Here is a 24,206-nt window from a genome sequence, read left to right as displayed (position 1 = left end):
CTGTTTTGTTCACTGCATTATCTCTGGCACCTAAAACAATGCCTGGAACACAGCCTGAGACATGGTTAGCTTTCAAGAGATATTAACGCACTGAAAAAAGTGGGTGGGTGAATGGGTGGATGGATGGATGGATGGACAAACTCTTATTCTACAAGTGTCATAGACACAGTCAAAACTACCTTGGACTAAGAGGGAAATGAAATGGCTCACATAGTCACCCAACGAAGAGGGTGAGATCCCCAGGAAACAAGGAATGGAAGTCTTCTGGAATTTCTCTTTTCCTCTCTCATCCCCACTTCTCCTTTCTGGTCTCACTCTCTTGCTGCCCTTCTGCATACTGATGACGATGCGGATGCAAGCAGCCCCATGACCACCTATTTTTCCCTCTTTCTGTATCTGTCCTTCACTCATCTCCAGTTTGAGAAACCCCAGGGAAGCACTTAGATTGACCCAGTCTGGGTCACATACTCATGCCTCGGACAATCTGTATGACCCAGAGAGAAAGAGGCTACTGCTGGCCAAACTCTGGGTCCTGTATCCACCTGTTAGTGTGGGTTCAAGACGCTATGATCGACAGCTCACAGTAGAGTCACTTGCTTGAAGTTGGCAGGAATCAGTACCCCAGCAGAACAGTGTCCTTTTCCCCAGCGTATCGGGGACGAAACACAAAGCAGACAAATACGAAGCTGCCCATGACAGGCATAAATTCCACCTGAAAATTTTCAAGTGCCTAAAAATAATACTGCATTAAAGAACATCAACAGTAGACCATACTGAGGCTCATTTATTCTATGGATGATTCCAGAAAAGACTGGTAGTTTATGGTAGGAACATCACTTTAAACATCAATTGCAACTATTCAGTAGACATGCAGCAGAGCCGATAATTAGAGGCATTTGTCTCATAGAAAATCGTGTTTTTGTGAATTTTCAAAACAGGTAACTGTGTTGACAGCAACTGCTTGCTTGAGCCATACTGTTTACTTTGTATTTTCAAACAATTCAATCTTAACAGCGGCGTCCGGGACTCAGCTCTTCTGTAGCCATCTTTGGAGAGGGAGGATGTTCATCCGAGCCATCTTCTTTATCTCCTGTCTTGTTATATCCTTCCCATTGCAGAGCTCTCACATTTAGTAGAGGATCATCCTTTGAGTCAGAGAATTTAAATACAATCACAAGAATTTATGAAGAAGGCTTCCTGCTTGCCAGGTAAAGGTCTCAGCACATCTAGCCCTCATAGCTGCCCTGATAGGGAAGATAACTATTTTGAATCTCTTTTTTTATGGATGAGAAACCTGAGGTTCAGAGAGGCAAGTGATTTGCACACGGTCCTGCAGCTAGACGGTAGCAGGAACAAAACCGGATCTGGTTCATCTGGCTCCGTGATGTGTGGACCCAGCCACTCGGCTGGTAGTTTCAAGTCATTGGGAACAGTTAGGTAACTGTAGTCAGTCACTGCGGGTGTCCCCTTTGGCTTGTTTTGTTTTCTTCTACTCTTCCTTGGCTCTCTGTGGCTGGAGTTCCTGCCATGAGAGGAGGTATATTTCACACGTTACTTTCTCCCTGTGACGTTGGCCCCATGAGATTGATCTCACAGGGTGACAGATGATGTGGGCAATAAATCTCTTTCCATGCCCTAGAATCGAAGACTGTTAAAGGTACGCGGGAATTTAGAGATCAGTGAATCCAATCCCCTAATTTTACTGATGGGAAAATTGTTACCGAGAGCAAAATAAGAGTCTTGGACACAATTCCATAGCTGTTAATATTTTGTCCCGCTGTGCAGTCCCTGAAACACTGGTCCCAGGCTGCAGAGTCAGATTTGGACCAATTTTGTTTAACCCCAGAGTGATCCCCAACATGCCCTGAGGGCTTAGTCTCAGTTTTCTTTTTGGAATATGGGGGAGTGTCTCTGAATTATGAGCTAATTGGGAAATAGGAATCCAAAACAGATCAAAATATAGGCCACATTTGTTGGGCAAAGCAGGATTGGCTCTGGGAGCAAGAGTGAATGTCCTAACACTTCCCAGTACGTTTGACCTTAGGACCAGCCACACAGAACAGACACTCTCCCAGCCAGACACCTGGGGCCATTGCTTGTCTGACCCCATGGAGCACTGACAACCAGAGAGAGACCACGTATGACCTTGAATACAGAACTGACCTTCAATACAGAAGCTCACCCAATCAAGAAGATGAGTCAATGGTTATTTCACACACCCCATAATCAGATAATTCACCTCCTTCCATGGGGAAAAGCTGGTAGAGGACCAGAGATTTCTTCTCAGTTCTTCTAATTGTGTGGAAATTCCATATCTATGGCTCTGCTAAAGTATGCAAAAAAGATGGTCCTCCCTACCCTTCATTGTAGCCCCTGTCTACCTATGAGCACATCATTCCGTAGCACACAAAAATGTGTTGCAGCTCTCTGGCTTGGTTATCAGACTAAAAACAGTCCTCATGCACCCACTGTGCCCTCGTTTTTGCTGCCTTTTCCTGAGGATTCCATAACAAATGACCACAAACTGGGCGACTTAAATCAATAGAAATTTATCCTCTCACTGTTCTGGAGGCTGGACGTCCAAAATCAAGATGTCAAGAAATCAAGGAATCAAGAGCCATTTTCCTCCAGTGGCTGTGGGGGAAGAACCTTTCCTTGCCTCTTCCTAGCTTCTCGTGGTTGCTAGTAATCCTTGGCCTTCCTTACCCTTGCGGACCCAACACTCCATTTTCTGCCTCCATTTCCACGTGGCCTTCTTCTCTCTGTGTGCATCTGTGTCTCTCTGTACCCAAACCTCCCATTCCTTTCTCTTATAAAGACACAAATTGTTGGATTAAGAGCTCACCCTACTCCAGTATGAGTAGGTCTCAACTTGATTACATCCAAAAAGACTGTTTCCAAATAAGGTCACATTATAGCTATCAGGTCAGGGCTTGGGCATATCTTTTGGGGAACACACTTCAGCCTTTCACAATTGCCAAAGGCAAGCACAATTTGCTTGCATACAAGGTAGGAAGCTGTCTGAGCAGATCCAGGACGCATGATTTTGAGAGGGACATTTATGAGTTAGAGTCCAATATCCCCTACACAGATGAAGACACAAAGCCTCAGCAAGGTGAAACAACTTACACAAATCCCAGCCCAAATCGCACAAATAGAATTGGATCCTATGTCTACCTGGCTCCCTCCTGATCTGTGGTCCTCTCCTCTTTAACCAGGGACTAAAAATAATCAGTTGGTGGAATTAGGAGGTAGTCATAGCAACAGGAGCTGGGAACAGACTCCAGAATTAGACCATCAGACCTCAATGCCTGGCTGCCCTACTTACTAGCTGTGTGATCTTGAGCAACTCGAGCAGCCTCTCATGTCCTCATGTCCTTATCTGTGAAGTGGGGATAATAATAGGAACAGCCTCATGGGCTGGTTGGAATGGTACCTGTGGCCCAGTACATAGCAAATGCTCACTAGAGATGAGTGCTGGCCAATTGGCAAGTTACTCATACATGAGATTTGGATACATGGAGAAAGCAATTCTTTTAGAAGAGCGACAGAGAGACCTCACGTCAGTGTGTGAGTCTGTGTGTCCTCCGACTACCAGCTGTAAATGTCCCGGAATCATGCTCATAGATTTTCCCAGATTCACTGGATCAGAGGACTCCAAGTAGGCCATTGGCCCAGCTAACTTTGCAAACCTCTCCAGATGAGAGAGAACCAGACGAACACATCAGGGTTATTTCCAAGTCGTGAAGCTGTTGCTATAGCCCAACAACCAACCCGGTCACGATCTTGCCTCCTCCTCCCTGCTTTATCTGTCCCCATTCTTTCTCAACCTAGACAGAAGCCCCCAGTCACCTGGCCTAGGCTGCCTCATCACTAGAAAGAAGAGGTTGGAATAGGGGATCCCTAAGCCACTTCAGGTCCTGTATGCTAGGAGTTTGTGGCCATGGCAGCAGAATTGGACCCATGTTATTTTGGTGTGATGCACACTGTGAGTTATGGGTCATTTTTAAAAATCTTGAGTACATTATCTTGGACACATTGCCAAACCTCTCTGCCTCAGTTTCCCCATCTATATAATAGTTCTGGTGAGAGTACCTACCTCCTAGCACTATTGTGAGAATTCAATGCTTAGAAGAGGGTCTTACCCATGATGAGTACTACATAGGGTTTGCTTTTATTATCATCACTATTATTTTCCTGATTGGCATCCACACTTGTAGGTTTCTGGGTCTACATTCTTTTCCACATTGTTCAGGTCTGGTTTAGGAGGCACATCAACATAGGTTTGAATCCTAGCCCTGCGATACTTCTCTCCTCCCTCTTACCCTCTGTCCTTCCTTCCTCCCTTCGGTTCTTTAACAGCCCTGCTTCATGTAAGGCCCTGAAGATTCCCAGAAAATTGGAACTCATTGTCTAGTGGGGAGGCAGAGGTTTCAACCAAAGAGGAGCAGTGTAGTGTTGAGGGTGCTGCTATGGGAATGTTACAGACACAAGGATAGAGAGAACAACAAAGGAAGAGAGCTCGGAGTTCTACCTATAGCAGGAGATCAGGAAAGGATCCACAGAGGCACTTTGCTTTCATCTGTCAAGGGCTAGTGGCTTTTCACCAGGCTAGGAGAGGGATTAAGACCTTAATTTTGTCCCTTCCGTCCTTCATGCTTTCATCCTTCAGGCTAACAAGCATTGGGTCCCTAGGCCTATGATCTTTCCACAGGCCATCTATTTCTATATGAGAAATCCCCAGGAATGCCAACTCTGTAAAGAAGACGGGCATGCAGGTGTCCCAAGGAAAATTCACAAAAGGCATAAATAAGTGAGTCTTCATTTCTCTATAGGGAAACTTACTTTGTAGCTAGTCACAAAGTATATGAGTTATTTGGTTCTCCCAGCTCTACTATGAACGGTGTGAGAGCCTAGAGAGATTGCCGTTGTCTTCCTCAGTGTTGATGCAATGGAGGCCATGTCACGCCCCAGCCCCTAATGCCACTCCACCTTGATCGTTGTCTAATCCCTACGTAAGATCTACTATTTCGTTAAAAAGAAACAAAGTCGAGATAGCAACGTTCATCCATGGTCTTTTCTCAGAGAGAAAAAAATAGGACACCAAAGCCTCAAAGGTTTGGCCCATGGATGGTGACAGGTGTTTTTTGTTTGTTTTTGTTTTTTTACCTCTTTGTCTTCTCTGTCTTTCTTGGGACAGACCATGGTGCTAAAGGAGCCTTCTGAAAGCAGGCTGCATAGCTTGTGTAAGGCCCCACCCTTTCCATCTGGAGAGATGGAAGGTGAAAGAATGAAGGAGAGAAGGGGAAAAATTAGGGCTTTAACCCCTGTAGGTGGGATGGGCTGCTCTGTGCTGGTCACTCAGTCTGTGCTCATGGGGCTTTCACAACAAATCACACAAGACTGATTGACCGCTTCTTCCAGAAGACTCTTCTCTTAGCTGCAGTGACTCTGTACTCCTGGTTTGTTCACCATCCATTCATTCATCACCCATCCATCTATCCTCTTTTTTTAACGTTTATTTCTTTATTTCTTTTGAGAGACAGAGAGAGTGCGGAAGAGGGGCAGAGAGAGAATCCCAAGCAGGCTTCCGGCTGTCAGCCCAGAGCCTGACTCGGGGCTCTGCCCCATGATGAGATCATGACCTGAGCTGAAATCAAGAGTCAGACACTCAATCAGCTGAGCCACCCAGGCGCCCCCATCCGTCCTCTTTTTCTCCCTTCCATCCAAGTACTAACCAGGCCCAACCCTGCTTAGCTTCCGAGATCAGACGAGATCGGGCGCGTTCAGGGTGGTATGGCCGTAGACTCCATCCTCTTTTTCAGTGACTATTTGTTAAGACGTTTCTGTGTCCCAGAAACCATTTTAGGGATTGTAGCTTCAGATAAGAAAGGCAAGGTCTGTAAGTGTTTGTTTGACAGGATGCCTTCCTTCCTGACACATCCCAAACTCAACTTTTGTTTTTCTCTTGTTTTTTTTTTTAATTAAAATTGTATTAGCTTTTCCAGGACACACATGCCCAACGAAGGTGACATGAGGAGGGTGGGGAATTAAAAACACCCATTGAAAACAACTCCCCATTTTCCGCTCCTCCCGGCTCCTGGCCACCACCATTCTACTTTCTGTCTCTGTGACTTTGACTCCTCTAGAGTCAACAAGCGGGATCATATAGTGTTTATCTTTTTCTCACTTGCTTATTTCACTTTACATAATATTTTCAAGATGAATTGCAGCAGTGTCCAAATTTCCTTCCTTTTCAAGACTGAATAATATTCCATTATGTGGATATACCACATTTTGTTTATCTCTTCATTCCTTGATGGACTTTTGGGTTGTTTCTACCTCTGGCTATTATGAATAGCACTGCTGTGAACATGGGTGTTCTTTTTTAAATGCAAAACTGAGGGGCGCCTGGGTGGCTCGATCGGTTAAGCATCCGACTCTTAGTTTAGGCTCAGGTCATGATCTCACAGTTTGTGAGTTTGGGCCCCACGTCTAATAGCACAGAGTCTGCTTGGGATTCTCTGTCCCCCTCCACTGCTCATATGCATGTGACCCCCCCACACACCTCAAAGATAAACAGAATAAATATTTGAAAAAATGCAGAGCCGATATACTCTCCTCAAAACTCTTGATGGCCTCCAAGTGCCCTTAAAATCAAAAAGAAATTTCTATTTTCCATCCTTAATTCTGAATCCTACTTCTAGAATCCCTGCCGATCTGGCCTCTGACCTCATGCCGCTCTGCGCCTCACTCACGATGTTCTGATCATGTGCCTCCCTTCCGCTACACAATCCCAGTGCTCGTGCCCCTTGCACCTGTATGTGATTCTTCTGCCCAGGGAGTGCTCACCCCTTTTCTTTGAGGCCTGGCCTCTTCTCACCCATCAGGTCTCAGCTTCACCATCCGGGCCACCATCATTTTAATCCCAAACTCCAGGGACCAGCTACTTAACTGGTCTTCCCATCCACCCAAAAGGCCTTCTCTGACCACTCCACCTAAGCTGACTTCCTGTTACACTCCATTACTGCACTCTGTTTCCTGGTCAGATTTCTAGCAATGTATGCATCATTTGCTTATTGTGTGTTTTCCTGACCTCATCATAAGCTCACTGGAGGCTGGAAACTATGTCTGTTTCAGTTACCACTGTATTCTCAGCAAGTTACCAAGAGCCTAGCACTTCCAGGTGTAGACTGCATTCTCATTGACTAAATAAATAACATTAGCTCTATTTGACAGATGGAAAAAGTAAACCAGAAAGAGCTAACGACTTGACCAAAGTTGAAATATTAACTACAAAGCAAAGGTTCGAACACAGGTCTCTTACTCCAAAGTCCACTCTTTCCACCACACGGTACTCCCTCTCTCAGCTGAGATTGGATGCATTTTATTAACAGAAGATCAAATGTTGCATTCCTTCATTCGTTCGATATCGTAATAATGCTTTTAGTCCTTACAATGCGCAAGGTTCCATGTTAGATGCTGGATAATTGACCAAACTGTGGGTTGCAGACAAATAGCTTACCTTTTAGTTTCTCAGTGTCAATAACGTGGGCATTTTGGGTGGGATAATTCTTCATCATCAGGGGCTGCCCCGTGTGTGTGTGTAGGATGTCTAGCAGCTTCTCTGGCCTTAACTCGCCTGAAGCCAAGAGCATTCCCCAAGTTATGTCAATCAAACATGACTCCAGATATTGCCAGATGTCCCCTGGGGGGCAAAATTGTCCCTGGTTGAGAACCACTGCTTTGGGGAGAGAGTCCCTAGTAAGTCAAAGATTTCACTATGGTGGCCAAGTGCCATGGTTGAGAAAAGCCCATAAAAAGCTATAGTGAACGGGAGGGGCGCTTGGGTGGTTCAGTCATTTCAGCGCCTGACTCTTGATTTTGGCTCAGGTCATGATCTCATAGTTTGTGGGTTCAAGCCCCACATCAGGCTATGTGCTGGCAGTGTAGAATCTGCTTGGGATTCTCTCTCTCTCTGCTTCTCCCTAGCTTGTGTGTTCTGCCTCAAAATAAGTAAATAAACTTTAAACAAGGAAGGAAGGGAGGGAGGGTGGGTGGGTGAATGGATAGGTATTTGGACCAAGAGGGCAAGCCAGCCTTGGGGCTGATGTTTGGGTCAAGTTTCAAAGGAAAAATCTGACTTTTCTTTTATCATTGAGATAAAAGAAGGGATGAAGTTTTTCCTGGGTACAGGCCATGGCATGTGCAAAGGCCAGGAAGCGGGAAGTGTGAGTGTCGAGGAACTGGGTGGTGTTTAACCTGGCTGGGGTAACCTGAGGCAGGAGCCCAGGGCAATGGCTGCTGCCAGGGCAGAATTTAATTTTTGATTTTACTTTCCTGTCCCCGGTACCTCCATTTCCAGTTTTACAACTCATATTTAAAAATTGTCTGCACTTGATAAATCAGGGGCCCCAGCTATCCAAGAAAACCTGATGTCAGTCCCGAGGGAGGCTTTTCTTGCAAGACTTCTAGGACCCTCCAAGCACAAGGCCTGAATTATGTGCTAGAAATCCATACGGAGAAGGGCAGAGATGGGTTTGAGTTTCAGCAGCGGACTTTGCCTTGCATCCGATTATCCTTCGGGGTCTCGGATTCCAGGCAACGCAATTAAGAAGTAAGCTGATCACCCACTTTGCTGGAGGCAGAATTCCGTAAGCCTCTTGGGTGTGATGGCCGGGAGAAAATCAGAGCTGAGGTTCCTGAATTGTGCCTGATGCCTCTGGGTTCCGAACGCTGTGGGAATCTCTCTCTCGTAAACCGTCCTCTGTGGCCATGGCATGTTAAGTAAACATCGCCAAAGCAACTCAGACTGTGAGAGGTTACAATGAAGCATTGAAACGTCAAACAGGCAAATCCTAAATCCCTACACAGATAGAACCAAGAGGGTCCCCTCATTAACTTTCTAACACTCAGGCATTTCTGCTGAGATTTCGAGCCAGGACCCCCTGGCTGCCATTACTTTTGACTTGCTTAGCCGATCTGGAATTAAGCTCCTCATATACTTACCTCCTGCAGAGGTCAAGTTCAGTGATAATGGCGAGTGTGTGAGACTGGCATTAGGAAGCACTGTAAAATAATATATAAACCCCGAGAACTTAGTTCATTAAACACACACACACACACACACACACACACACACACACATGATTATTTTGTGGCTCAGGAAATTTTATCCATCCTTTAGCCTTCTATGGCTTCTGAGGGAAGAGAATTATTTACTGAGATAATGGTGACAGCCAGCATTTACTGAAGGCTTCTCCAATCCTCATTCCAGAAGTCGGCTAAGCACTTTCCATGCAGCCCCTCACGTAACCCTCACGCGGCCCCTCGCAACGAGGGCCATCGTCACTGTGCGTGGGAGGGGCTGGGGCCCGAGACCATGGCTTGTGTGTCTCAGGTCACGTGTTTCAGGACCTTTCCACGCGGACTGGAATTGTCCCAAAGACCGTGATTTTCACGGCTACCCTGAAGAGGAAGGGCAGGGCGTGGGCTCAAAGATGACCAGGCCGGGTCTTTGCTTGACGGGGACTACACGTTCCGGGGGCTGGGGGGGGGGGGGACCGACGTGGAAACACAGGGTCTGCACACGGTGTGTTAGACACAGTGTTAGCCACACTGCAGTGTGTCGTTGGACCACGTGGGGAGTACCTGATTTCCAAGGGAAGACGGGTGACGCTCAGGCCGTTCTAAAAGGAGCCGGCAACGAGGGGCTCCCAGGAGGCAGGGCTCATAGCAGCTGGAGGAGGTGGGCGCACCTAGGCATGCTGTGGGGACTCAGGGCCGGGCAGGAGGCTCGGTGCAGATGGGAGGACGGAGCTGCTTGGCGGGATAGTGAGACACGGTCAGTAGGCAGCAGACAAGGAGAAGCAGACCTGAGAAGACACTGTCCTGAAGTCCCCCTTTTCCTGAGCTTCTGGGTTGGAAAGCCTTCTGTCTGTTCAGCCAACTTCCTGCCTCGTCCAGTATTTTTAGCCCACAGGCCCTGTCCTATCAGTCATTCATCTAGAACTGGTCTGGAGAGCCACTCCGAAAATTTTGACTCAGGGAGGATAAAGCCATCTGTGTCCTAGAGTTCCCCTGAATCTACCCCGGTCAGACTATTAAGGTAACAACGCTGGGTGAGAGAGAACCATCCAGAGGGGGCCATACCGCCCTTCCGTATGCTCATCCGTGTATTTGTTAACCAAACGCATCCTCGTGCCTTCCCTACGCCAGGCTGGAGGCAGGAAGCATTACGGATGTTACCACGTGTAATGCTCCCCAGGCCTCTACGCAGCAGGTGTTGTTAGGCCCGCTTACCATGGAGGACCTGGTGCCCAGAGAGTGCGGGGCACCTGCTGGGCAGGGGGAGTGTCCCGCCCTCCTCCGAGGCCCCCGCGCCCTTGACCTCTCCCACTGCATCAAGCCGCAGAGACACCAGCAGCTTCTGGCAGGAAGCACGGGGCTGTCATAACCCGACTCCTTAGAAATACTAAATCAGCTCAGGCCAATGCAGAGCCTTCTTCAAAAACCCATATTCACTCACTCACCATGTGTGCCACAAGTACGCGGTACACCTACTGTGTGCCAAGCCCTGTGTAGGGTAATGAGGGGAAGCCACCGCGTGGAGTGTATTGATGTGCGAAAACTTGTAGGATGGCTTTTCTCTGGTAGGTATCCCGCAAAGAAGGCCTTTGTCCTCATGCCCGCTAGGGTGAGGGGTGGAGGTAGAGAAATAGAGTGAAGAAATTAATACTTACAGGTCACCTACTGCGTGCCAAGCTCTGTGCCACATCCTTGACAAACATCGTCTCATAGCAACCGGGGCAAGCAGGGAGTAGTCGTCCCCATTTTAAAGATGAGGTAACTGGGGCACCTGGGAGGCTCAGTCGGTTAAGCGTCTGACTCTTGGTTTCAACTCAGGTCATGATCTCAGGGTTCGTGAGTTCAAGCCCCGCGTCTGGCTCTGTGCTGACAGCACAGAATCCTGCAAGGGATTCTCTCTCTGTCTCTCCCTTTCTCTCTCTGCCCCTCCCCAGCTTGTGTGCATGTTCTCTCTCTCAAAATAAGTAAATACACTTAAAAAAATAATAAAGATGAGGTAACTGAGGCTCAGAAAGGGCACGGGTTTGCCCAAGGTCACCTGGATGGCAAGGGGTGAAGTTGGACGCAAGTCAAGGCACTGCTGGCTTTTGCACGAGGGCTTTTTATGTTGGACTTATTAATCATTTGTTTGCTTGGTCGGTTGGAACCAAGAACACTTTGGGCAGTATGATGAAGTCCAGGGACCCCTTCTCAGAATACCCATCTTGAATTCACAAATGAAATGCATACGGTTACAAAAGACACTGATTATACTGACAACTGTCAAAATACGTGCACATCCGAGATGCAGTCGTGTCTGTGTTTCTCGGTGATGGATTTAATGATGAGAGCTGGGGCCGCTTGAATACCGACATAATTCTGAAACACTATGAGCACAGCAGTCCCCGGAGAGGACAGGATAGCAAATGCTCTGTGATTTCTGTTGTGGAAGACACAGGTTAAGACCGGGGCACTGAGGATAGTACTGGGGTTTATTGCCTACATTCGTAATTGAAAGATACGCTGATTTCAGTGAGTAAAGATGTGGTGTTTTCCCCCATCCAAGCTTAGGGACCGCTTCGCCTCCCAAGTCCCATCCTTGGGTGGGGCGTCTGTGGCCACCGGGTTAGGGTGCCTGCTTCCTGTAATTCGTGTCATTTATACCGTTCGAGGAACATTTGAAAGGCTTTTTCTGTGAAAGTTGCTACCTGGGCACCATGGAGTGGAGGAAGTTATGGAGGCAGAGATGACGGGACAGGGGAAGGCATGAGGCTCGGGGACCTGCTGCTGGGAGCCAGGCACTTGATGTCCCGTATGTCATTTGAGCTCCACCTAAGCATAGGAGGAAAGGGAAGTGCAGAGAGGTTAAGAAACGTGCCCAAGGTGTCATGGCTTGTAAATTGCCAAGCCCTGTGCCACCCCGAGCTGCTAAGGCAGATCGAGCCCTGAGGGCACGCCTCCCCCATCACACGTGGAGGTCAATGTGTGAGTCTTTATGGAGAGGGCCGGGTGATTACGAAAGCCTGCACTCAAGGAGGAAAATTGTTCACTTTTGCTTATTTTGTAGCCAAAAGCTGGGTCTCTTGGATCGGGTTCGCCTTTCTAATCCTCGTGGTAGCAATACTAAAGGAAAGCTATTTACCCCTCTGAATGTAGATGCCATAGAAGAAAGTCCTCCTAAAGAACCAAAGCCTGTTGGCTTAAACAATAAAGAACGCTTCCGCACCGCCTTCCGCATGAAAGCCTACGCTTTCTGGCAGAGCTCTGAAGGTGAGGCCTGTCTTCTCCCTCACTCTGTCTCCTCCACTTCTCCCTTTGCCATGCCCGCCCCTTCCTCACCTCCCTCCCTCCCCGGTTGAATACTGTCCAGTCTGCAGAGTAGCCCGTCTCCACCCTTCCTGAACCAACTTCTTGCTTTATCCCATTCATGTCCGCTGGGCTGGGGGCGCCTGTAATACATCCCCACACTTCAGGGAGCAGGGGGGTCCCGAGGTAGCTATTCTCTGTGCCAGGATCCCCACATTCGTCTGCACAGACCCCTCCAGGGAGCCTTGGGGCTTACTGCCATAGTTCCAAAGCGTAGCCACATTGAGGTGCATTGCCATGGAGGTCAATTTGAAGGACATAGGGGGCCAGGTGCAGAGTGATCTGGAGACCCAGGGGCCTCAGCACCCCAAGGGGTGGGAAGAGGTGATAGAACCGAGCCCAGTAGGCGGCAGTGGGAACAACACCTCGGTGTGTCCCTTGTGCTTATGACGAGGGAGGATAAGCAGTGCTCAGAAAGTGACCCCACAGGGTCTCAAGGGTAGTGACTGAATCTGGACTCAGGTGTGTCTGATCGTAACCCCCAGGAGGATGCCCTCTACTGCTTCTGAGAAGTCACTCAGGGCCACAGAACTCACGTCACCGCCTTCCTGGCCTTCTCCCCAGTCAACAGTCCTGAACGCGGGCATCTCTGACTCCTGTCTGGAGCATAGGAGATGCCACGAAGGCCTGAATGGCATCACAACTGGAGAACACCACATGGTTTCACACAGTGGGGGCAAGGACTCTGGCGGTTGAGCTTAGAAGGTTCTGACTGAATGGGGTCCCCAAGCCTTTCTAAGCGCCGTGGCCTGCTGGTTGATATGTGTGTCTCCCTCCCAGATGCTGGGACAGGTGATCCCATGGCAGAAGACAGGGCCTACGGGAATGACTTCCTCATCGAAGAGATGATCCCCACCCTGAAGGCCGCCATCCGAGCCGTCAGGTGAGGCCCCTTCCTCCCCACAGTGGGCCTCCCCAGGCCCCAGTTCAATTCCCACAGGATACTGGCTTTGGGAAGGTGTGTGGGAACTTGAGTAACTCCTGAATGAGGTCCAAGAGTATGTCAGTACTCCAAGGCAGATGCTGCTGGAAGAAAAATGATCTCTACAGCAGCAAGGCATCCTGGGTAACTCTTGCTCAGGCTCCTGATGGTATTTCTAATTGTCATGCTTTTTGTCTGGCTTTGGCCAGGTCTAGGAGAGGGGGAAGGGCATGTTGACATGGAGTTTTCTTCCTTTATAGGCTTCTTACCCAAAATAGCTTTTCTTATCTGTCTTCATCCATTAATATTTTCAACAAAATAGTCAATTATAGGATTTGTGTGTGTGTGTGTGTGTGTGTGTGTGTGTGTGTGTGTGTATCAGACGAGACTATAATCTACCCTGGCCAGTTTTTGTTTTGCTTCAGAATTCCAGAAGAAAATTAAAAAAAAAAAAATGCTTACTTACGGAAAACTTTGATCAGCATATGAGCTTACAAACAGTCTACAATGGTGGCTGTGAATTCTAGAAACTAAGCTGAATTCTCCAAGAATTAGCTGGGATATTTTCAGCCAGAGTCCTAGCCCAGTAGATCAGGGAAGCACAATAGTGTCACAATATGTGAACCTCGGCAAAGCCGTTGACCTGTCATCTCATGACACCCCATGTGCAATGTGACAGAAATGCAGCTGGACAAAAGCACAGCTACCTAGATTCATAACTGGTTGAATGATCGTATTCAAAGAAAACCAGTGAATGAATCTGTGGCAACCAGGAGAGAGGTCTCTGCTGGGATGGTCCACGGTCTGGCTTCTACCCTGTTCTTTTTAGAATTTTTATCGATGCCTTAGTTCAGGCATTGGCCAACTTTTTCTGTAAAGAGGATGATAGTGGGGCGGCTGGCTGGCTCTCAGTCGGTTGAGTGTCCGACTTCAGCTCAGGTCATGATCTCACGGTTCGCGGGTTCGAGCCCCGCGTCGGGCTCTGTGCTGACGGCTCAGAGCTTGGAGCCTGCTTCGGATTCTGTGTCTCCCTCTCTCCCTGCCCCTCTCACGCTCTGTCTCTCTCTCTCAAAAATAAATAAGCATTAATGTTTTTTTTTAAAAAAAGAGGAAGATAGTAAATATTTTAGGCTCTGTGGGTCACAGGTCTGACCCTGTTGCAAGTACTCAGCTCTGACTTCGTAACACAGATGCAGCCATTTACCGTACATATGTGAATGGAGGTGGCTGTGTTCCAACATCACGTTACTTTCAAACACAGGCAGTAAGGCAGATTTGGCCTTCGAGCCACCCCCTGCTGACCGAGCTGTGTAAAGGGCAGGCTTATCAAATGACACCTAGTTGGAAAGGACAGCACATAAACCGGATGGCAGAATCAATATGCCAAAATAGTGTTGAGAGGCTGCCGTGGACTATGACAAACAAGGAACTCTGAAGGCCCTGCGGAAAGAGATCTGCGCAAGTAGGCGGGGGGGGCGGCGGGGCCTGGGGTAGGCCGTGTTTCCCAGCCCCGGCTTACCATTAGGGGTGTTAACGGACGCCGTGCTCGGTGGGGGTTGACCCCGTGATGGGGTTTTCAAGGAACATTAGCCATCTGGGGTGCCTTTATTGGTTCCCAGGATTATAGAGATGAGGGTTTGGCATCTCTGAGTTTCAGGTGCCCCACCTGACTGAGAAAACCTGAGAACAGAAGCTAGTTTCTCTTTTCTCGGTGCTCACAAGCCAAATAATTAAAGAGGCTGTTGAGGAAGAAATTTGTCAGCTGTCCTCAAATAGAAGGCAGTGTGTCACAGTGATTAAGAGCATGACACTTGTCAGCATACAAACCTCGGTTTGAGAACAGCTCCAACATTATTAGCCAGATGGCCCTGGGAGGATGCTGGCGCTCTCTGGACCACAGCCGTACCATCTACGAGTTGATCCATTAGCGGATGGTTCGTAACATACTCAGCTCAGTGTCTGCCCTATAGTGCATGCCCAGTAAATGTTAGCTCTTATTGTTACTATGACTTTCTCGTTATTCAGATGATTGAAGGGAGGTAATCATGAAGACGAGAGACACTAGTCAGCCTCATTCTGGGTGGTTTGAAGGGAACCGGGAACTTCCCACCATCAAGTCGTTTTCTCTTTGGTTCTTTTCTCTCCCTGCCCCTGAGTTTGTTAGACTCGAATTATAGTTTCCTTCTCTCTCTACTCACGAAGCACAAATGTCTCTACCTCACCTTGCAGAATTCTACAATTCCGTCTCTATAAAAAAAAATTCAAGGAGACTTTGAGGCCTTACGACGTGAAGGATGTGATTGAGCAGTATTCTGCAGGACATCTCGACATGCTCTCCAGGATCAAGTACCTCCAGACAAGGTAAGACAGTGGCATCTGGAGGAATGATGCTCTCTTGACCACTAAGGAGTCAAAGCCAGATGAGCCCAGACCTTAGGGTGAAAGGCCTTCGGAAATGATCCAGAATGCCGGGGAGAAAGTTTAAGAACAAAAACGTTCATCGAGCACTGTGTACGTCAAGGCCGACAAGCACCAAACAGGCCGTGAAGAAGCTCTGTGACACTGACCTTGGCCAAGGTCAACACCCCAATCGGTCCTGGTGGAGAGAAGGCGTATGTCTGGCTAGCCCCTGACTATTATACTTTGGATGTTGCCAACAAGATTGAGGTGATAGCAATTTGCCCAATTCTAAATACAAATCGTTCACTATATTGGAAATGTTTGAGTGTTATTTCTAATAGTGAAAATACGGAAACACATCAATGCCCAAATAATAATTGCCACCATTTTTGTTGAGCACCTACACCTATGTGCCTAATCCTTTGTTACCTCATAAGGTATTGCATTGTGGGTGTCCTTTTACTGATGACAGAACCAAAGCTCAAAGGGCAATGGAGTTACCCAAGATTAATCAGTGGCAGAGCTGGAAGTCACACAAGATCCAACTGGCTACACAACTCCTGTTCTGTCTGACACACCACACTCCACTTCCCCAATTATATAAGTACCGATAAAGAAAAAAATGGTGTCTGCTCTCATTAAAAAGTTATGCAACCATCAAATGACATTTAGAAAATGTATAGGACGAGATTAAAAACTTATGTCCTCTTTGAATATATATATATATGCACAATATGATTACGAATAATAGTCGGACATATATACATATGCTTAAGTATATGCAAATGGTTATGTTGATACATATTCTCTGCATCGATCTTATGACACTAATAATATATACATACAATATGATTACAAAAACACATGCACATACATTTACTCAGAAATATATCCATGTACTCCCCATAGGGAGCCTACAGAAAAGGACTACATCTTCCGCCAAAGGATTACAGTGGCTGTACCGAGACAGAGAGTCCATATGTGATTTTTTTTCCGGTTTTTAAATTTATCAAATCTTTAATGAATTGTAAAAATATTCTTTTAATAAGAAAAACCATTTTATTTGTGTGTGTGTGTGTGTTTCCTAATGTTACTTAGCATAGATGTTACAGTAACAATAATATGTTAATATTTTTTACAACTTCAGTCAATATTCACGTACGTTGTTTATTTTATTTTAATTTTTTAATTTTATTTAAATCCAAGTTAGTTAAAATATAGTGTAATAATGATTTCAGGATAGAATTTAGTGAAAACCGTTTCAAAAAACTGAAGGACAATATGATGTCAAGGCATAGAACTGACATCATGAAACCAAAGCCCTGTAGGAGGCTCGCTCCCTGGCCTTTGTAAGATTTCCAGTGGACACAAGTCCAGTCCTGCTGGGACCTTGGGTTTCTCATCTGAATAATGTTTCTCTGCCGTAGTGTCCTGCAGAATTAACAGGACCATCAGATTGAATGAGTTGGAAGTTAACGATGATGTTGGGTTGGAGGAACGCTTATCTGTGACCTTGCTTAATCCATACCTGGGACATCGACCGTGACTTCCTAGCATAGTGGCGGGCACACAGTCAGTGCTCAATGCCTGCTTCACGAATAGATTTGCGAATGAGTTCTGAGCCTAACATGCTGCTATTTCTGCAAATATGGCTCCCTGAGAGATGGAGGGAGCCTGACGTCTAGGACAACACCAGAACAAAATACTGGCCCGTCTTTTTATTTTCTTTTAATGTTTATTTATTTTTGAGAGAGAGAGAGAGAGCGAGCATGGGAGGGGTAAAGAGAGAGGGAGACAGAGGATACGAAACAGGCTCTGAGCTGTCAGCAGAGAGCCCAGTGTAGGGCTCGAACTCAAGGACAGTGGGATCATGACCTGAGCCAAAGTGGGTCGCTTAACCGACTGAACCACCCAGGAGCCCCAGAAATATTGGCCCATCTTAACGCACGCAGTGTAGACCTTCACACTGCTGTTGCTTTCAGTATTTATAGGCACAAGTATTCCAAAGAGTCATGGCTGGAGGTTGACCACCTGGGTAGCCAACTGCATATCCCCAGCCATGCTGATATGTGACCAGAGAGAAAAGAAGGGCGATTGAGTACATGGTGGTATCAGCGGAGGAGTGCGTGGCCTTTGTGGTCCTGGGCCTGTGATGAACCTTCGAGGTCGCTCCCACACCCGTCCCAGTCCCACAGGGCTGTGGGGACATTTGTCTCCATTTGTGTTCGGAGTGAAATGGATGGGGAGCCGGTGCCTCATGCAGAAATGGAAGTGAGGTGCAGGGCGGGTGTGGATCCGTCCCTCCAATGGCCAGGAAGCCTGCAGAATAGCAGAGATGTGCACGGCTGAACACGAAGCCTAGGGTTTGTCAAGAAAACTCGCTAGTCAGATGTTTGAGGAAAGAATGAAAGACCTGGAAGACCAGGCAGGCTTGTAGCACACGTTTCCTATAGGAGCTAACAGGATGTGACCCTCACCCTCTCTCTGTGGTTGAGCTGCCTGTCTCCCCTGGGATGGGGAGATACCCTCATATCGCTGGACCAAATAATAATAATAATAGTAATAATATATGGGAATTAAAAATTCTCTCTCTCCTTCACTCCTGCTTTCTCCCTCTTCCCCTACCCCCCTTTCCTTTCTCTTGTATATTTCAAACCTTGCCTGACTAAAGAGAGAATAGAAGGAGTTGTTCTCCTGTCTTTACCTGTAATGCTCTTTGTAATGTAATCCCCTCCTTGTGTGTCTCTTCCAGAATAGACATGATTTTCACCCCTGGACCTCCGTCTACCCCAAAACACAAGAAGTCTCAGAGAGGGGCAGCGTTCACCTACCCATCCCAGCAATCTCCCAGGTGGGGCGCGGAGACGTGGACTGACCAGCGGCGTGGCCCATCCCCATCCCCAAATCTCAGCTCGCTCCCTTCATGGTTGGGTGGGGTGGCCATTCCCCTCAGGAAAGTGAAGAAAAGAGCTTGAAGCCTCTTCTGTCCGGCTTGTGGCCATTTGTGAGGTTTCTGTAACAAAAGACTGCCCGCCCCTCTTCCCAGACCATGTGGGGGACACTCCCTTCCACGGTTAATGAAAATGAACATAATAATGTCTGTGTTATAAAATAAGATGAGGCCTGTGAGTTTATTGGAATGGGAAGAATAGCTCATGTGGGCAGAGTTGAGGCATTCTTTCTCCGGTCAGCCTTTGGCTTTGCCTACATAGTCGGCCCTGTGTTGACCGATCCCAGTACCAGAGAAGGCAATCAGATGTGCGGCCTCTCGCCACATCATCGCGGGCAGAGCGTGTCCGTCAGCAGGGAAGTTCTGCTCATCCCACACAAAATGTTTGGAAATGTTCCTTGCACAGGTCCCGAGGAACCGGGAGCAGTCCCGTTGGAAGGCCAACACCCGAATGTACACCTTCTTTACTCCCAGAGGGCTTCAAAGCAGGGAACATAAATGAGTGAAGGGAGTCAGGCTTAAGAGCTCACGTACACCTTATAACAACCAGGCTCCTTATTAGAAACGAAGCAAGAGTGTAAGAGTGATGATGGAAGGCATCTGACCTTCAGCCTCAGTCCTGGGGATAGAATAAGGGAGTGTGGGCCCTGACAACCTAGAGGGCACTTGCCGTCACCAAAGGAGGTCATTGTCACTCCGATCTGCTGTGCTAATGCCAGGAATCAATATCCTCTGTTTCCGGATAGTCTAATTTGTCAGGAAGAGCCCATTATCCAGATGTCACGTGAACTTTCTTATTTTTGAAATGGCTGAAATGTCTTAAAACTTTTTGAGCCAAGGAAAACACTAGTGGGCTAGAATTAGCACGTGGGCCCTGAGTTTCTGATGTCTGCTTTAATTCAAGACCACTCAGCCGGAGACAGGCCAGGAATGTAGCAGGAGTGAGTAGCTTATGAGAGAGAAAACCAGCTACCTACAAAGTGCCTGATGCAATGGTTTTGAGCAACAGCCGGGCTCCCTGAAGATTCTCTTCTACATAGATCGTAACCCACACCGGCATGGAGCCCGTGCGAGGCACATCTCAACCCCTTCTCCGCCAGCATCCATTTTTGCATCGTTCTCCAGATTCAGCATCTGTAACAGAGGAGATATTGATACCCACTGTATAGGATTTCAGAGAGTGAACAACCCCACCCCACCCACCCTACCCCACACCCCTTGGAGTAGAAGCTCTCCGCCATAGTCCAACGCTAAAAGCCAAAGAAAGGACTATAATTTAAAGGCACTGAACCCTCAAGGCTCAGTTAGCTGATGTATTAACTTTGACCCAAAGCCTCCTAAGACAGCTTTGTATTTGGCTTCAGATAATTGCTGCAGAGAAAGTAAGATACCAGTGCTGCAGGCAGGAAAATGCTAGCCTTTCTTGACTCACATGTGCCTCCAGAGTTGAGCGGGCCTCTTCCAGACTGCATCAGCATGAGCATGGGAACGATAGCTCCAGGGACCATGGTCCGCTCTGCTGAGACAGCCTGGCAAAGCAAAGACAGATACAACAATCTTACAGACTCGTTGGCTCTTTCCTAGGAATGAACCGTACGTAGCCAGAACATCCACATCAGAAATCGAAGACCAAAGCATGATGGGGAAGTTTGTGAAAGTTGAAAGACAGGTAGGTCTTTCCTTTTCCTTACCAAAACAAAAAATCATATAAAATTTATTTTCAAATGTCATTTTTTTCTTCCATCGGGAGATACGATGGTTGAGTATCTGGGTATCTACCATTGAGAAGAAGGATGTGGAAATTAAATCGTGATTTGGCACTTACTGGCTCGGTGTCACATGCAAGTTCATTGTGCCGAGCCTCAGTTTCCTCACCTGTAAAATGGGGATTCTAACACCTCATAAGGTTGCTATGAGGATTGAACGAGTTGGTACACGCGAATCACGTAGACGAGTGGCCGACGTACGATAGACACTCAGCAAATATCGCTGCTGTTCCCACATGCCTCACGGTGCTCCCTTAAGAAATGATAGTTCCCTTCCCCACATGTCCTGGGTCCCTAATCCTTCCCTCAGAGGCCGGGTCAGTGTGTGGTCCCTGCGAGGAGGCCTGGAGCAGGGCGGGCTGTGGGTGGGTTCGGTCAGGGCAGAAAGAAAAGCCATTCACGCCCAGCTCACCTCTCATTTCCGCAGCAAAGGGCTTATATTAGAGTGTAGTCCATTCAAATGCACATCAGATAAATGGCACTGTCAGTTCCCGCTAGGGTCCCCACCAACCTTCTTATTTTATTCATCACCCCAAATTGGATCTGCTCAAGAGAGGCAAGAGGAAACTTGAATGATTATTCCTTCCTGGCACTTCAAGAATATCATTTTTCATTTAAAGATTTTAATTTATAATCTCAGCTCTCCCATTTATCGCCTCTGTGACCTTTGACAAGCTACTTCCTCTCTCGGGGCCTCTGTTTCCTCACCTGTAGAAGAGAGGTAATCCCAGTCTTAGGGCTTGTGGTGAAACCCCTCCTAGGGTTGTGGTGAAATGAGATGAGTTAACAACTCGAACGGGCACCAAGCAGATCAGGTACCTACTAACTGCTCTGAGTCTTAGTTGCCAGGAAGGCTTGGATGCCGTCTCAACCCCTACCTGGTTCCGTGCTTCCTGGGGGGGTCGTGAGTCGTCGGGGAGAGAACGTCACCCGTGCCTACACGCACATGCACATGGGACACACACAAAGACAGAGCCGGTTCCCAGTTTTGCGGGTAGGAGCAGATACAGCTTACCTCAGGGCGGCTCGCGTGCCAAGGCCCCTGCGTGGACCCTCAGCTCTGGGGGGCACAGCCCTTGCTACTGACTGCCCTCGTATCTCTGTTAACACCGCACAGAGGAAGAACGGACACTCAAACCCACGTGCTTCTGTCGAAGCGAATGTTTGCAAATCAAGAACTCCCTCTCCTTGACCCCACCGTCAGCAGCAAGGCCACCTGCTCCTCGGGTAAAACTTGTCCTCGGGTCACTTCTCTGGTTCCAGCCTTCCCTTCCCAGAAAGCCCCCGTCTGGTGGGTTCTAGGTTAGCGGTAACGGCTGCTCGGGGCTCAGAGTCAGGAAGCGCGAAATAATTAGCTGTGGTTAAGATTACGATTCGCAGGAACCCTCTCGCTTTCCAAAAAGTAGACGCCGTGGTTATTTCCTCCCGCCTGGGAACGGGTCCCCCCACAGCCCTGCAAAGGCAGTGATTCCCAGGTCCGTGTATTTTTCAGGTTCATGACATGGGAAAGAAACTGGACTTCCTCGTGGATATGCACATGCAGCACATGGAAAGGCTTCAGGTGCACGTCACGGAGTACTACCCGACCAAGGGCACCTCCTCGCCGGCCGATGTGGAGAAGATGGAGGACAACCGAGATTCTGATTTGAAAACCATCATCTGCAACTATTCGGAGACGGGCCCCCCCGAGGCCCCCTACAGCTTCCACCGGGTGCCCATCGACAAAGTCGGCCCCTACGGGTTTTTTGCCCATGACCCAGTGACCCTTCCCCGAGGAGGACCCAGTGCGGGAAAGGTCCAGGCGACGCTTTCCTCCTCAGCAACGACGTATGCAAAAAGGCCCACCGTCCTGCCTGTCTTGACTCTTCTCGACTCCCGAGTGAGCTGTCACTCCCAGGCTGAACTGCATGGCCCCTGCTCGGACCGGGTCTCCCCTCGGCAGAGACGGAGCATCACGCGGGACAGTGACACGCCCCTGTCCCTGATGTCGGTCAACCACGAGGAGCTGGAGAGGTCTCCGAGTGGCTTCAGCATCTCCCAAGACAGAGACGACTACGTGTTTGGCCCCAACGGGGGGTCGAGCTGGATGAGGGAGAAACGTTACCTCGCCGAGGGTGAGACAGACACGGACACGGACCCCTTCACACCCAGTGGCTCCCTGCCTCTGTCATCCACAGGGGACGGGATTTCTGATTCCGTATGGACCCCTCCCAACAAGCCCATTTAAAAGGGGTCAGGGGCTGCGTCCTCCTTGTAATGTAGACACACGTCGTACGGCTCACTTGCTCTCACAGCCGACACTTAGCAGTGAGACCACCAGTGGCTGCGTGAAACACATGCATGTGCGCGGCGGCCTCCCACCGGGCAGGGCCTTCTTCCTCCCCAGGTCACCACAGGGAAGCCGCTTCCTTTTCAGCATGGTTTGCATGACTTTACAATATATAAATGGTACCGCTAATCTCTTCTAGGATACACATTTCTCTGCTGTTCTTACTTTAAATCATGATCGGACCAGTACGGGGAGAAATTATCGACGAGCCGTGCTACTTGTCCGTTTGGGTTTTGGTTTGGTAAGCGGGGAATGTAGTTTAAGTTATTTCTCGAACCACTGCCCCTTTGTGTAAAACAGTTCGGTGATTAACTGTTTTCTACGGCAAGCAACTAGTTTGCTCAGCAAAAATGCATTGCGTGTCAGTGAGGTGGCCGACCGAGCTAAAACGCTAGGAAAGGAACAAGGCAGTCATCGCCTATCCAAAAGTAAGAATTTTAAAAATTACCTGATTAAGGAAAAACTAGCAAAACCATCTCAAAGCTCTCAAAGGGACCTCACCTGGTCTGCCATTGTCTGGTATCATGCCTCGGTTTCCTCATCTGTGGTAATCCCAAGTGTAGCATTTCAAGTGAGTTATGAATTGACGGGGAGAAAATACACACACACACACACACACTCACACGCAAGTTCAAATCGTGTCCAATTTATGTAGCCAAAGATAATGAAATGTATCAGAAGTAGGGTGCCCCTCTGGGCAGGAGCTAAGTTCAGTGCCTTCAAAATGAGGTTTCAACTCCCATGCCTCCCCCTGATACTTGTACAAAATATCCATCTCAGATGAAAATTAGAAACCAGAAATTATCTGGTCCAAGTTCTCCTTTGTAAAAATGAGAAACCTTTGACTCCTGTAGAGACAAGCCGGGGTCGGTCCATCGTCCCCTGGAGATCCGGGACTCCAAGCCCAGTCAGCTGACTCGTTCCATGCCCTGGTCTCCTCCTTTCATGCCACTCTGCCCTTTATACGATGGGATCCAGAAATTGTGCCAAGATACCTGTCCTCCATGTCGTGTGGCAGGCGCCTACAACACAATTTCCTCGGCAAGAGGGGGCTGTTTGCTTTTATTGCAAAATGTGCTTGCCTGACGCATTGCATTTAGGATCCAGAAACACACACACACACACACACACACACACACACACACACACTACAAGCAAGCTTCAACATTTACTAATATGCAAAAGGGCAAAATTTTCAGAATCATCCAACTCTACTCCTCCAGATTTTTTAAACCACACGTAGCCGTAAGATTAGCCAAAGTGAGAACAGAGCCCCTGAGAGCACTGCCCTCGTGGATGAGTATTCCATATTAAGCACAAGCCCTCCTGTGGCCTCTTACGAGATGTCACTACTCTCTGAAACACTTTGATGGAGAAAGGTTTCTGTTAGGCTTGGGCTGGGTTAGC

At 48.1% G+C, this 24,206-nt stretch overlaps 1 protein-coding gene across 1 annotated transcript in view; it reads left to right on the top strand.

Moving 5' to 3' along the window:
* The window catches only part of LOC122210565 (potassium voltage-gated channel subfamily KQT member 3), a 49,511-nt gene extending 26,260 nt beyond the window's left edge, over positions 1-23,251 (top strand). The window contains exons 9-14 of the mRNA XM_042923332.1: positions 12,134-12,336; positions 13,213-13,315; positions 15,584-15,715; positions 18,507-18,605; positions 20,289-20,373; positions 21,963-23,251. Coding sequence (XP_042779266.1) covers positions 12,134-12,336; positions 13,213-13,315; positions 15,584-15,715; positions 18,507-18,605; positions 20,289-20,373; positions 21,963-22,697 — 1,357 coding nt within the window. The 3' untranslated portion in view covers positions 22,698-23,251. The remainder of the gene's footprint in view (positions 1-12,133; positions 12,337-13,212; positions 13,316-15,583; positions 15,716-18,506; positions 18,606-20,288; positions 20,374-21,962) is intronic.
* The last annotated feature ends 955 nt before the right edge of the window (positions 23,252-24,206 follow it).

The sequence above is a fragment of the Panthera leo genome, chromosome F2 (genome assembly GCF_018350215.1).
Source record: "Panthera leo isolate Ple1 chromosome F2, P.leo_Ple1_pat1.1, whole genome shotgun sequence".
NCBI lineage: Eukaryota > Metazoa > Chordata > Mammalia > Carnivora > Felidae > Panthera > Panthera leo.
The sequence above is the reverse complement of the archived record's forward strand: the minus strand, read 5'-3'. Positions and strand labels throughout refer to the sequence as shown.